We start from the raw sequence: 14882 nt of genomic DNA on the forward strand, positions 1-14882 counted from the left end.
CAAAAAAAAACTTACCTATTTTTTTATAAATTAAGTCTATCTTACGTTCTTTTCTTTTCGCAAATTTGGTAATCACTTTGTCATTAAAATTATCTATTTGCACCTTATTAGTCATTAGTAAGTTACAATAATAATTTGGGTTTCTTTAAATATTTCGAATATTTTTAAACAAAACTGACACAACAATTTCAAGGTGTTCTGCAATTTTTGCAAAAAAAACTTACCTATTTTTTATAAATTAAGTGTATCTTACGTTCTTTTCTGTTCGCAAATTTCGTGATCACTTTGTCATTAAAATTATCTATTTGCACCTTATTAGTCATTAGTAAGTTACAATAATAATTTGGGTTTCTTTAAATATTTCGAATATTTTTAAACAAAACTGACACAACAATTTCAAGGTGTTCTGCAATTTTTGCAAAAAAAACTTACCTATTTTTTATAAATTAAGTGTATCTTACGTTCTTTTCTGTTCGCAAATTTCGTGATCACTTTGTCATTAAAATTATCTATTTGCACCTTATTAGTCATTAGTAAGTTACAATAATAATTTGGGTTTCTTTAAATATTTCGAATATTTTTAAACAAGACTGACACAACAATTTCAAGGTGTTCTGCAATTTTTGCAAAAAAAAACTTACCTATTTTTTTATAAATTAAGTCTATCTTACGTTCTTTTCTTTTCGCAAATTTCGTGATCACTTTGTCATTAAAATTATCTATTTGCACCTTATTAGTCATTAGTAAGTTACAATAATAATTTGGGTTTCTTTAAATATTTCCAATATTTTTAAACAAAACTGACACAACAATTTCAAGGTGTTCTGCAATATTTGCAAAAAAAAACTTACCTATTTTTTTATAAATTAAGTCTATCTTACGTTCTTTTCTTTTCGCAAATTTCGTGATCACTTTGTCATTAAAATTATCTATTTGCACCTTATTAGTCATTAGTAAGTTACAATAATAATTTGGGTTTCTTTAAATATTTCGAATATTTTTAAACAAAACTGACACAACAATTTCAAGGTGTTCTGCAATTTTTGCAAAAAAAACTTACCTATTTTTTATAAATTAAGTGTATCTTACGTTCTTTTCTGTTCGCAAATTTCGTGATCACTTTGTCATTAAAATTATCTATTTGCACCTTATTAGTCATTAGTAAGTTACAATAATAATTTGGGTTTCTTTAAATATTTCCAATATTTTTAAACAAAACTGACACAACAATTTCAAGGTGTTCTGCAATATTTGCAAAAAAAAACTTACCTATTTTTTTATAAATTAAGTCTATCTTACGTTCTTTTCTTTTCGCAAATTTCGTGATCACTTTGTCATTAAAATTATCTATTTGCACCTTATTAGTCATTAGTAAGTTACAATAATAATTTGGGTTTCTTTAAATATTTCCAATATTTTTAAACAAAACTGACACAACAATTTCAAGGTGTTCTGCAATATTTGCAAAAAAAACTTACCTATTATTTTATAAATTAAGTCTATCTTACGTTCTTTTCTTTTCGCAAATTTGGTAATCACTTTGTCATTAAAATTATCTATTTGCACCTTATTAGTCATTAGTAAGTTACAATAATAATTTGGGTTTCTTTAAATATTTCCAATATTTTTAAACAAAACTGACACAACAATTTCAAGGTGTTCTGCAATTTTTGCAAAAAAAAACTTACCTATTTTTTTATAAATTAAGTCTATCTTACGTTCTTTTCTTTTCGCAAATTTGGTAATCACTTTGTCATTAAAATTATCTATTTGCACCTTATTAGTCATTAGTAAGTTACAATAATAATTTGGGTTTCTTTAAATATTTCGAATATTTTTAAACAAAACTGACACAACAATTTCAAGGTGTTCTGCAATTTTTGCAAAAAAAACTTACCTATTTTTTATAAATTAAGTGTATCTTACGTTCTTTTCTGTTCGCAAATTTCGTGATCACTTTGTTATTAAAATTATCTATTTGCACCTTATTAGTCATTAGTAAGTTACAATAATAATTTGGGTTTCTTTAAATATTTCCAATATTTTTAAACAAAACTGACACAACAAGTTCAAGGTGTTCTGCAATATTTGCAAAAAAAAACTTACCTATTTTTTTATAAATTAAGTCTATCTTACGTTCTTTTCTTTTCGCAAATTTCGTGATCACTTTGTCATTAAAATTATCTATTTGCACCTTATTAGTCATTAGTAAGTTACAATAATAATTTGGGTTTCTTTAAATATTTCCAATATTTTTAAACAAAACTGACACAACAATTTCAAGGTGTTCTGCAATATTTGCAAAAAAAACTTACCTATTTTTTTATAAATTAAGTCTATCTTACGTTCTTTTCTTTTCGCAAATTTGGTAATCACTTTGTCATTAAAATTATCTATTTGCACCTTATTAGTCATTAGTAAGTTACAATAATAATTTGGGTTTCTTTAAATATTTCCAATATTTTTAAACAAAACTGACACAACAATTTCAAGGTGTTCTGCAATTTTTGCAAAAAAAAACTTACCTATTTTTTTATAAATTAAGTCTATCTTACGTTCTTTTCTTTTCGCAAATTTGGTAATCACTTTGTCATTAAAATTATCTATTTGCACCTTATTAGTCATTAGTAAGTTACAATAATAATTTGGGTTTCTTTAAATATTTCGAATATTTTTAAACAAAACTGACACAACAATTTCAAGGTGTTCTGCAATTTTTGCAAAAAAAACTTACCTATTTTTTATAAATTAAGTGTATCTTACGTTCTTTTCTGTTCGCAAATTTCGTGATCACTTTGTCATTAAAATTATCTATTTGCACCTTATTAGTCATTAGTAAGTTACAATAATAATTTGGGTTTCTTTAAATATTTCCAATATTTTTAAACAAAACTGACACAACAATTTCAAGGTGTTCTGCAATATTTGCAAAAAAAACTTACCTATTTTTTTATAAATTAAGTCTATCTTACGTTCTTTTCTTTTCGCAAATTTGGTAATCACTTTGTCATTAAAATTGTCTATTTCGGAGATAAACTGGTTTTTACTAGATAGCATGGAAAGAGCTGTTAAACAATCTTCGGCCAACTGAATTGCTGAGAAACCTTTTGATGCGCTTTAGTGTTGAGAAACGCCTTTCGTCCTCTGATGTTGTTATGGGAGTTGTGAAAAATACTAGTAATGGATGATATTACTAATCTCTATAGAAGACGATTACAATAGTAGGCAATACAATGATAGAGTATGGTTGGCAGGATGGTTAGCAATAATCTTTGTCCATAGTAGTCAACAATTCACGGATAATCATTATAAAACAGACAATTACGAACTGATAGCAATTATAGACTATTCTAGGATGAAGTATGACATGTATACACGGTACCAAAGGAAAGTAACGCACAGCAGAGATTATAAATGAAGAATAACAAATGGAAAATAATAAATAAAAAACCGGAATACTCTGTGAACAAACTCACCATTTGATGAAACTCAGCTTGGACGGGCACAAAACATAGTAAAATAAACTGAGTATGAAGACATCGACTCTGTCTTTAGAAACTGACTTTTATGAAGTTCTAACATCTGGCAAATACAACTCCCGAAGAAAAAATTCGCGGTAATCAAACTTTTTTTAAAAAAACACTTGAACTACCCAAAGGCTGAAGGTCTAGAATATAAAAGTATCATAGACGTTGGGAACGATTTATGATTTCCATGAATGCTACATGTCTCTGTCTGTGTTTAAGAAAGAAAATGTCGCGAAAATATAAACAAATAAGACTCGCTTTTACGTCTTTTTCATACGCTCTTCCCACCGAAGTTTTGGGCCATCCCAAGATACTTGGGATGAATAGTTACTGCATAGGACAATAGTATAATTCAGTTTGTTCATAGGTGAATTCAATGTTCAAGGTTTTACTATCGTTGATTTTTATTCTCCATGTCTGAGTCCGCTTACTTATATTATTCTGATTGTTTCGTAGGAATGTTCGTCGGGTCGGTCAGTCGATCGAAATGTGTGGCTGCCGCTGCGATTATTTGTCCGAACACTCACTACTATTTTCGGAAGGAATTTGCATGAGAACTGATAACACTGGTTGAAGAAATACTGTTTATTTCAATGTTATATGTGGTCGACGGGAGAGTTGACAGGATATTAGGTTAAGTAGAGGAAGTACGGTAGCGCTGTGGAAGTGGTACTATTACAAGGGGATGGAGAAAAGAAAAGAGAACGAGACGTTGTCGTGATGGTCTTTTATCGCCTGGAACTGCATGGTACCAATCCACCGGCGTTGCCAACCTTTGTACTTGCTGGTGGTGAATTCGTGGTGGCCTAAAGGGTCGTGGCGGTCGCCACATAACTCCCCTCCTAGTGAAACTGCCGTGGAACGTACCTCTATGTGGTGCAGGTTCCGGAGTGCACCCGCAATCACGCAAACAAACGCCCAGGGACTGCTGATGAGATGGGGATCCCAACCTGAGCGAGGAGTTTTACGGGATCAGCTGCCATTGGAGTTGTAGCAGGACGTCGTTCGTCTTGGGGCGTTTAGCTTTGTTTGAGGGTACCTATAAGTATGTTACGTGTCCCGTCTCGTGATGCGATGGTGTTCATGTGTTGATGGTATACATGATGGGCTTCTGTGGTTTTCGTCCATCAGGCTAGTCTCGTGGGATGTCGTCGACCACATGATGTTGATGGGTTCCGTTCCTCGTGCTATCCTTCCATGCACGTGTCAAGCACCTGTCGAGTGGCTTATGTCGAACTGATTTACCTGTTAGGCACTTTGATCACGTCGGGGTTACCAATTGTAGGAATGTTCGGCGGGTCGGTTAGTCGGTTGAAATGTGTGGCTGCCGCTGCGATTATTTGTCCGAACACTCACTACTATTTTTGGAAGGAATTTGCACGAGAACTGAAAAACACTGGTTTAATAAACACTTGTTTATTTCGATATTGAGTGATACATGTGGTCTACGGGAGAATTGACAGGATATTAGGTTAGGTAGAGGAAGTACCGTAGCGCTGTGGAAGTGGTACTATTACAAGGGGGCGAAGAAAAGAAAAGAGAACGAGACGTCGTCGTGATGGTCTTTTATCGCCTGGAACTGCATGGTACCAATCCACCGGCGTTGCCAACCTTCGTACTTGCTGGTGGCGAATTCGTGGTGGCCTAAGGGGTCGTGGCGGTCGCCACGGTTTTTTCTGCAAACGTAACCATAGTAGCAGAATCCAGCAACAAGCCCCCAGGTCTAAAAAATAACAAACCGAACGTATCCGACCGATAAAAACAATCCCTTCGTCTTTTTTTATGCGCGTAAACCTATTAATTTGTCACGGAACGCTTATTATCGGACCCCGGAAAATGACAGTAATCCGCCACACTTAAAATTGTTGCCAAACAATTCGCAACAATGAATTTCAATGGGCCGGGACGAGGTTCTCACGGAGGGCGCTTCCTGGGTCCTCGGGACGGGGCGGCGGCGGAGGAGGACCGGCTCGAAACTAGGGCGATAATGCCGCCGTCGATGACAGCAACATATTGCTGCGGACGACAGAAGTGTGGCTTAGTAATTAGGAGGAATTAATGGGCCCGGGTATGTTGGATTCGTTATACGAGGTCGAGAAGAAAACTTATTTTTAAACTGCTTCAAAGAAGGAGGAGGTTCTACGTTCGACTGTAACATTGTAACATATATATATATATATATATATATATATATATATATATATATATATATATATATATATATATATATATATTTATATATATATATATCCTGCATCCACTCCATCTCCTGCATAGAATAAACTCTATTGTCTTCCTTTTCTAATGGCGGTCCATTCTTTTTGAATCGATCGGTACGGTCGATCAGATCAGAACAACAAAAAAATCTAGAATATTTAGATTTTGTCTTACATTAATAGTTCTATAGTAATAATAATTAAATTGTTGTGTTATTCTTGGTGATTTAACATACACTGGTCTCATCATCATCATCATCAGGTGCACATCATCATTTTCTCAAAGACATCGAATATGTTTCAAAATATACTAAAATTTAATGTTAACAAAAGAGAAAAAATATTCTTGTTATGTTGGAAGTCAAGTAATTCATGAGGTTTGTCCATCAATAATAGTAGCAAAAACTCTAGTAACTGGTAATAATTAGACATTTATTTTAAACATAATATATTTTAGTAAGATGGTTTTGCAGTAAGATGTAACTAGAATTTGTTGAGAGTAAAAGTCGAAGAATGTGCAATTCAGAGAATCAGAGAAGAATTTAGACAGCATTTTGCTAAGATGAGAACAGTGTACAGTGATATTTTGAAATAATTAAATTTGTTAACAAAAATAGACTTGGATCAAATAAACAAAATATAAAACTATCAACGACACCCTAATGATCTAATGACAGGGAAAATATAGTACATTATTATATAAGAGAATAGGTAAATAATTTATTGTTTTGTAAATATAATGATGACTGAGATGTCTTTCAAAATACGACCATCCATTTGTTTTACACTAGTAAATGTACAATATGTTAATCGAAAGCTCGAGCTAGTCAATTCATTAATGGGGTTTGTGAATCAAGAATAGTATTAGCGACAATATTTGGAGATTTTTAGAAAATTTTCCTTTACTGCTTTCATATATAGTGGTGGCTTTTTCATTTGGTTTTAACTATATTGGCTGTGATTGATCACAACGATTTTGGTCTTCTTTATGGTAACAATAAAGTAAAGTAAATGTAGCTGTATATACGCATGCGCCAAATCCGGAGATGTGGAGTAATGTATTCCTAGAAATATTGTAGACAACTGCTTCTACGGTGTAACGATTATAGCGTTCTGCATACACGCGGAGTCCGCGGGTCTGATTCCCGACGGCGACAACGACTTTTTGAACTGAAGCGTTCCTTATTTTCAATTATTTTTCTTTATTCGTATTTTTCCTCATATGAGCTGCACCTTTACTTGACCTATCCATTGTAATACTTAATAAAATGACTGTATAATTTATTGAGTAAATATCTAACACTACAAGGGGGAAAAATACAATATTTTTAACAAAAACATTTAACCGACTTCAAAAATAATAAGGAACACACTAAAAGGTAAAAATATAATCAAACTTAGATTTTTAGCCACCTAAAAACGTTTTAGAATAAAATAGGTACATTATAATCGTTGTAATCTATCCACTACACGTATTTTATATTCTACTCTATACACACAATTTAATTAATACCTACCTAAACTTGGCCACAACGCCACAACAATCTGTTTCTGACTCAATCAGTCTGAATTTTCAATCAGAGCCTGAACAGATATTAGCGATATTAAACGTATGAAAATAAGGAAAGCGCCAAAACTACGCTTGCCTTGTTTATAACCTGTAATTACCATCACCAATATTTTGAAGAAATTTGCGGACATTTGGCAACCAGGCGAATTTTATAGACGCGTAGGTTACACGCGAAAATGAAAACTAATATTTCCAACGCATTAGGGTCCAGCAATTATCTCTCTTAAAATTAGCATGAGAAGGTATACTTATATCTTAGTCCCACTTATGACACGGTTGACGAAAAAAACAAGAAAAAAACATTCGTAAGCACACATTGCAGTGAAATTGTAATAACTAATTACATGTATCGTATTAATTAATTGTTACTTTGAAACATATTTGGGATCACTGTTCCATTCCTTTTTTTATAAATTAATCTCTCCAATTAACTCCTTCTTTTCCTCTTTCATATACATTTCCATGTTACAGCACGAATAGGAAAACATTAGAAGCATAGATTCAACTGAAATAGTAATTACTAATTACATTCGACTACTTTTTTACTATCAAATGGTTCAACATTCGAACCTTTCGATAGTAAAAAGAGTAAAAAAAAATATTACAATATAGACAACCCTCGTATACTCGCCCTTAGTTCGTTGTTCAAGAGTAGGCGTGTCCAAACCCTATTGATTATTCAATTGTCGAGCCGCTACGGACATAAACGACCAAGCAAATTTCACAGTTGGCCGAGCAAATCGTAACGAGTTCAGAATGGAGTAGCTCTCTTTGACGACAGATACCATCAATCACAGTATGGAAACGGAGGATGTTGTGTGGTCGATTAATTTATTGTCTGTAAGTGTTCGTCGCGGTCTGGACAAACGAGTTCTCACGACAAGAATGTCTCTAAAGGATCATCGCCCGTCATTTGTCTCGTTAAATTACAGGAGAATTACCCTCGTACTAAATCGTTCACTAATTCTTGTTAACAGTTTAATTTATGAAATATAACATTGCCATTAATTTAAAATAAAACAGGTTTAATTATCCTGCTTAATTTTATAAACATCTATAAAGAATATATTTATAATAAAGAGGTATGTTATAAAATAAATACATCATTTGTTACTAGCCCACAAAATTATATTGTTTGATTTTAAATGTCATATTCGAAGATTGGATGTCATAACACAACATAACCTTCAAATATTAACGAATCCAGCTCAATTTAAAGTGGTCCCAAAACATATTTCTAAACCTTAGAAGTAAGAAAACTATAATTTTTTAAAAAAAGTTAGGGTCTATAACTCTGTCCTCTTAATAGCAGAAAAACCTCATAGTTAACAATACCGTATCTTAGTAGTATAGTTTTAAGCTGGTGATAAAATATTTTTGACAGCTGTCAATGATGCATATTTAATTTGATATTACAATTTTAAATATCTGAGATTTATGTTCGAAAGCATTTGATGACAGATTTTAAAACAAAGTGACATATTTGCTTTTTTGGTAGATTTTCAACAAAAACGACTGCCAGTTAGTAGTATTTTACGTTAGTTTTCTATGAAATAACTGTGTTCTATTATTGTGTTCCTAATTAGAATAACTGCGAAGACAGTGTTAAAATGATTGACAGTTTGACTTTGACATACAACAAAATTCAAATCTAAATAAAATAACTAAACAAAAATGTAATCAGATATAATTTATTTTAACATTATAGTACATCTAAAAACTACAGTTAATTATACAGCCACAATAGTTTATAGGTTAGAGTTATAACCTCTTACCACTATTGCTTTCAAGAATTTTGTATACGTCTGACAACTCGACGACTTTGACAGGCTCATTTGTTTACGTGTTCGAACTAATCAGACAGCATTGTGTCTTTTTTTAAATAGAACAAGAAGAGGAGGAAAATATTGTCTAATTCTAAAAGGAATTACAGCAGGCAATACATTAAACATCTTGATAACGCATATACAAATAATCTTTGATTAGACTATATATATTTTTGAGAATTTTTCGAGTAAAATCATATATTAAAGGAAAATATAATACATAATAAAGTGCACACATTAAAATGTTTTAAATACCTTTCGTTTATTGAGAACCTCTCGTATCCATGTTTAGTGATTTTTGTTTGGTTTGTTATTTCATCATAAGTGAACCGACGCCAGAACAACACTAGCAAATTGTGCATATTTTTTTTTTAAAATATAGTTATTGGGATTATAGCGCAAGAATTGCAGCCATCCACTTTGTGAAGAATTTAAAGGAAAAAATTTGGTTCGCAGACTTATATGTCATATAGTTTATGCAACATTTAACATAACTAGATTACTTTCTGGAAGAGAAAATATGTAAAGTTACTAATCTATACTGGTAATGGTTAAAGGTTCGAGCCCCTCAAAAAACCACTCCTGCGTTATAAACTAAATTAAACCTGAAATATGGTTCAAGACCCCTCAATCCCAAACAAAATCCTGTATATTATTATAGGTATAGAGCCCAATTATTGCAAGAAGTTATCGAGAAAAGTCTCTCCAGCCTTGTCCACATCCAAGACGGCCATGGCAATTATATGGCAAAATCACATTCGAACAGGAATGGCAAACATTTAAGTTCTCAGCAAATTTGATTTTATTTTGAGTATTTATACTCATAAAATACCCTGTATAATAAAACAACATCTAATATAAAAATGTACTTTATTTATTTATACATTAATTAGTTAACACCGTATTAATATAAACAGCGGCTAGAATAATAAAAACAAAATTATTACAGTATTAAACATAATAAATATCAATACTTTAAAACAATTGAAATTCTCAATGTGGTCGACTAATTACGGAATTAAAAATTAAACGAATGATTATCAGCATTAGTAATTAGACCTTTAGCAGAAATCCAGCCGAAACAAAATATCATTTTTTTTTCACATATAGAGAACATTCTCTCTCATCAATCCCACGATTGAATGTAACATGTTGCGTGTTGAGTCAGTCTTTATCTGTATTGATTTTTTGTTTGTTTGTTTATTGCTACCAACTATTATTGCTCTTTACACGGAAGTTTATCATCTAGGCAGGAACGATTTCGACATAGGTCGCGGGAAAGATTCCAACGTTGCCGTTACATTCACCCAACCACCAACCATCGTCTTGTTGTCTGTACACCTGCAAAAAAAAACATATATTTAAATCGTTTAAACCAATTTAACCCGCGATAATATCACAGTGATCAAAAAATAATTTATCTTCATATCAAAAAGACCGGACACATGAATATTTGCTTATAAAAATGTCTTCATACGATAGACCGAGAACTTTTCATTTGGTTTGTTCATTATAGTTCTAATTCAAATAAAATAAATAGTTCATAGTTTTGTTTAGTAATTACACGTAGTGTTACGCTAAAGAACAATTTTCTGTAATTTGTTTTAAATTAAATCTTGCACTACTAAGATATATTTGACAGTTATGCTATAATGTAATAAAATGTATTGGGCAATGAAACCGTTGTGAGATTTTATTCGAAATAAATTTAATACCTTATTGCGCCCTTAGGCAACCAAATATACGGAGGTCTAGTCTATTTTTGCATAAATAACGATATAACTGACTTTTTATTCTGTCAGTATATTGTTTATGATCTGTTTCCATAGTTCTGTTTCTGCATCTTAAGATGAAGTTAGAAGTATATGTGAGCTATATTGTTGTTGCTTAAATTATTTTATTAAGAAATAATAAAATACCGAAACTAAGTATATTGTGTTTTAAAACATTTCAAAATAGCGTTATATCTAGTTTATTATAGAGTTCTATATCTAGTTAAAACATTTTTACAGAAATAATTGTTTCTTATAGAAAATAATATGATGAAATAATCAATTATTTCCAGGATTGGATGTTCCCGGTGGGAGACAATGATAAGTTTATTCGATCATCTATAGAGAACTCATAGAATCAGAAACGATCACGAAAGCCCTGAAGAGTAATGAGGGTGAAAAGAACTAAAGGCAAGTATATAATTAATATGGGATAACTGTAGAATATCGTATTGTAATGTGTGAAATATTTATGTGCCTAGACATGTGAGTTATTGTTTAAAATGTATATGAGCATTTGGTTAAAATGTACAAAGAGATAATTAATACTAACTGTTTTGCAGATATGGCAAATTCATTAAGGAGAATGCAGTGATTGAATTTAATTTTTGAAGAAAAATATACACAGGTAGTAACAGAAGAAGCTAGGGAGAAATACAGTGATAGCAGAATGATTTGACAAAAAACACAGCAATGAAGGAAACAAGAACTAAACATAAAAAGGTAAATCTGTTCTCTGATGAGTCATTCGATAATATTTGCATTAGATATACTATAATGTTAAAATAAATTATATTTTTGATGCATTATTTTATTTATATTAGAGCGTTGTTATATATCGAAGCTAGATTAAACTAAAATGCGTAAAATGTCAACGTTAAATGAGGCTACATTGCACCGTTTTGAAGTAATAAGTAGATATGACGTGCGATCACTTCTATTTTGGATAGACTATATTTCTTTCAATGTAATTATTTTTTTTGGACTTAAAAGTCATAGGAAGCATATATGCATATATATTCATAAAAAATGTTTATTTCTACTAGTTTTTCAATTTGGTGAAAAAATAATAATTCTTCTTATATAAAATATAAGATTACACTACTTAATGAAAGAGAGCATTTGTTTTGCATAGTTAACTAGATTGTTCTATTCTTACTACATATAACTTCATCGTAACATAATGAATATGATTTATGTCTCTTGCTGTATATCCATCCAGTGTTTTCAGTTACTAATCGACAATATCGGAATATATTTTAGACCATGTATCTTGAGGGATAAATTTATAGTACCGCTTTTTTACACTACCTGTAAAATATCACCAGGACTTAAAGTAAGCTCATCAGGTAGATTCGGTGTGTAAGCGTATATCGCTCTGCACCTGGCGATTGGGTGTATATTCTCAGCTTCAGCGGGATGGTCCGTGCTGCTACACTGCGACGAGAATTCATCTACGACAACGAAGAATGACAACAAACGTGGGGAAGCCTATTTTTGGAATCGCCTTACCGAAATCTGAATCCGGTTGGTTGGAATTACCATCGGCCGCACCTCTATGGGTCCAGTCGTGCAGTACGTTATCCTCGACATCGTTAATGTGAGGGTCAGAGTTGTCGGATTTCTCCGATTTGAGTGATTTCTCGCTCAGCGGACTCCTGTCGGTCTCGAAAAATTCTTCCTTCAACCACTGAGGTACCTGAAACGTTACATGTATTACTCACAATGACGAATCAACAAGTCCATCGAAACCTACCTTGAGAACACTTTGTTGCAAGCCAGATTTGTCTCTGGTGATGGTGATGTGAGGTGCTAGCGGATGTCCCGCGCGAGGCCTACTGTCCAACTCGGCCAAGGCACTGTGTACTTTATATCTGGCACCTTCCAGGTATGTTAACATTGATTTCATCTGAAAACCATTGATATCATTGTAAAATAACCAGGATTTTAAATATCGTTGGGTATATTAAATAAATTCGTGGTATGAAGCCTTCATTCAAGGGTTGCAGATACCGACTCTTGTCAGTTTCAACTTACATGATACAGTTTTTCGAAAACACTTTGCTGGGAATCTTCGGTACCAAAGGTGGGAGTCTGCTTGAAGGCCTTGGACAGGTTCTCCAAACCATTCTTTGACTTTCTTTCACGGTCAATATCTTGCCGTATTAAATGAAGCAGTTTGACCAGAGCCTAAATAAAAATAATGTTCCAGTTGCGAGGAAATGGATCACACAGAAATATACACTTTATTTTTATTAAAACGATTTTACATCAAGTATGCATTGCAATAAAAACAATGATGTTCGATTGTTTCTGTCAGTGTTATGGTGTTAATTATTAACTTTTTGACATTTAATATCAGTCAGATTTAAGTTAAGTGCATTTATCTACATATTCTTGCATTGGTGTCAAACTATGCTACATACAAACCGGAAAATTCACATTCACTTATTTGGATTTAAACCTCAAGAAAGTGACTTGAAAGAAATTATTCAGTATACTGATGCTAAAACAATTAAAATAACAATTCCCTCTAAATAACAGCAACATATAAAATAATGGATCAGATTTCTTTCACCTCAGATTAAAAAACACAAGATATATTATAAAGCTATAATAATTAATACACCACAAATAAAATGAGATTTAAACTGAAAATTAGTAATCACGCGAGAAAAAAAACAATTAACCCAGTTTCCTATGATACTGTGGTGTACTCAAAAAAATAAATCCAGTACTTGAAATCCTTGTACAATATTTTTATTATTTTTAATTGGTTTATGGCGAATTCATCGGGCAAATTAGGTGGACTTATGTTTGACATTAAGCCCATAAAAACTTCAAAATAACGTTCAAAGGTATCGTTCTTGACATTTGGGAACTGTTCGAGTTTTTGTTTAGTGGTAGGCGCCAGTAAGTCGACTGTTGTCACATCAATCTGTTGTTAAATGTGTTTGTTTTTCTAAATATTTCATTGCATTGCATTGTTATGTGTGTTATGTCCATCAAACACAAAGTACCAGTAACTGATGCGCGTGAACTATGATAATTAAGAATTCCTTGTATAGTCGACTTACCTGTTTTCGTCTTTCCCTGTTCATGGCTAACGTGATGTGTTCGCAGTAGAAATCAGGCAACAACTGTTCCGAAACCTGTTGTGAAGTTTGCTTCAGATTCTGGAAAGTCACGAGGTCTCTGGATGGCTCCGCTTCCGCTATGGGGCCTTTGAGCCTCTCGTTTGCCTGTAGAAAATTATTTTTTGATATGTAATATGATCAAAACATAGTTTTTCAATAAATACATTGAGTGTGTACTTAAATACTATAAATAAACAAAAAGGGCATTAAAAATTTGATATTATGATTAAAATCAATTGAATGAAAACTAAAAACAGTAAAATATATGGTGAATTAAGTTCCAATGTCAAACAATGACAGTTTCGGTATTCTTCGGTGCATTCCGAACAGACACGACGATAATGCAAAACCTGTGTATGAATAGCGAGAAGGGTTAAATATAATTATTAGTTAAATATATTATTATAACGAGTCCGAGTTTGACAACGCTTATATAATATGGCGTAACCTTTTTTTACAACAAACGAATCTGAAAAGCTGTTTTTGGTATGAATTTGCTTTTAGTACTAGTTCCTAATACAGAACGAGTTATTTGTTTTTTGGCGCGTTTAGATTTATTGCTATATTATTATCAAGCAAATAACTAGTAGATTTACGATTATATAACAATCTAATACGACAATATAAATGCATTTATTTCTTTATACGATTGTGACAGAGGCTATATACAAACGCAATAATGTAGTTATAGAAAATATTTTTTATAGCAGTAATTTATATTTTTAATAAAGTGTATAGACAACCAAAAATACTTTAATTTCATATATCGTATTAGTAACAAATGCTAAGTTATACTGAAATTCATTGGCCTACATTAGTAAATATGCAAACCAA

The 14882-nt window shown here is 32.0% G+C and overlaps 1 protein-coding gene and 2 long non-coding RNA genes across 3 annotated transcripts in view; 1 reads left to right on the forward strand and 2 right to left on the reverse strand.

Moving 5' to 3' along the window:
• Positions 1–4952: 4952 nt before the first annotated feature.
• LOC143203179 (uncharacterized) lies at positions 4953–8101 on the reverse strand. Its single transcript, XR_013007288.1, has 3 exons — positions 8016–8101; positions 7261–7308; positions 4953–5203 (listed from the first exon to the last, which is right to left on the reverse strand). It is a non-coding gene; the product is annotated as an uncharacterized LOC143203179 (long non-coding RNA).
• A 1891-nt stretch (positions 8102–9992) lies between these two features.
• Positions 9993–14882, reverse strand: part of Nost (Nostrin) — a 48223-nt gene continuing 43333 nt past the window's right edge. Inside the window, exons 9-14 of the mRNA XM_076415009.1 lie at positions 13989–14153; positions 12949–13101; positions 12668–12820; positions 12424–12610; positions 12223–12365; positions 9993–10480 (exon numbers count right to left, since the gene is read on the reverse strand). Coding sequence (XP_076271124.1) covers positions 10385–10480; positions 12223–12365; positions 12424–12610; positions 12668–12820; positions 12949–13101; positions 13989–14153 — 897 coding nt within the window. The 3' untranslated portion in view covers positions 9993–10384. The remainder of the gene's footprint in view (positions 10481–12222; positions 12366–12423; positions 12611–12667; positions 12821–12948; positions 13102–13988; positions 14154–14882) is intronic.
• LOC143202979 (uncharacterized) lies at positions 10908–11713 on the forward strand. The gene is made up of 3 exons (XR_013007262.1): positions 10908–11006; positions 11205–11322; positions 11475–11713. It is a non-coding gene; the product is annotated as an uncharacterized LOC143202979 (long non-coding RNA).

The sequence above is a fragment of the Rhynchophorus ferrugineus genome, unplaced genomic scaffold, assembly GCF_030347505.1.
Source record: "Rhynchophorus ferrugineus isolate W39M unplaced genomic scaffold, kcgeb_rfMv2 rfM9, whole genome shotgun sequence".
Lineage (NCBI taxonomy): Eukaryota > Metazoa > Arthropoda > Insecta > Coleoptera > Curculionidae > Rhynchophorus > Rhynchophorus ferrugineus.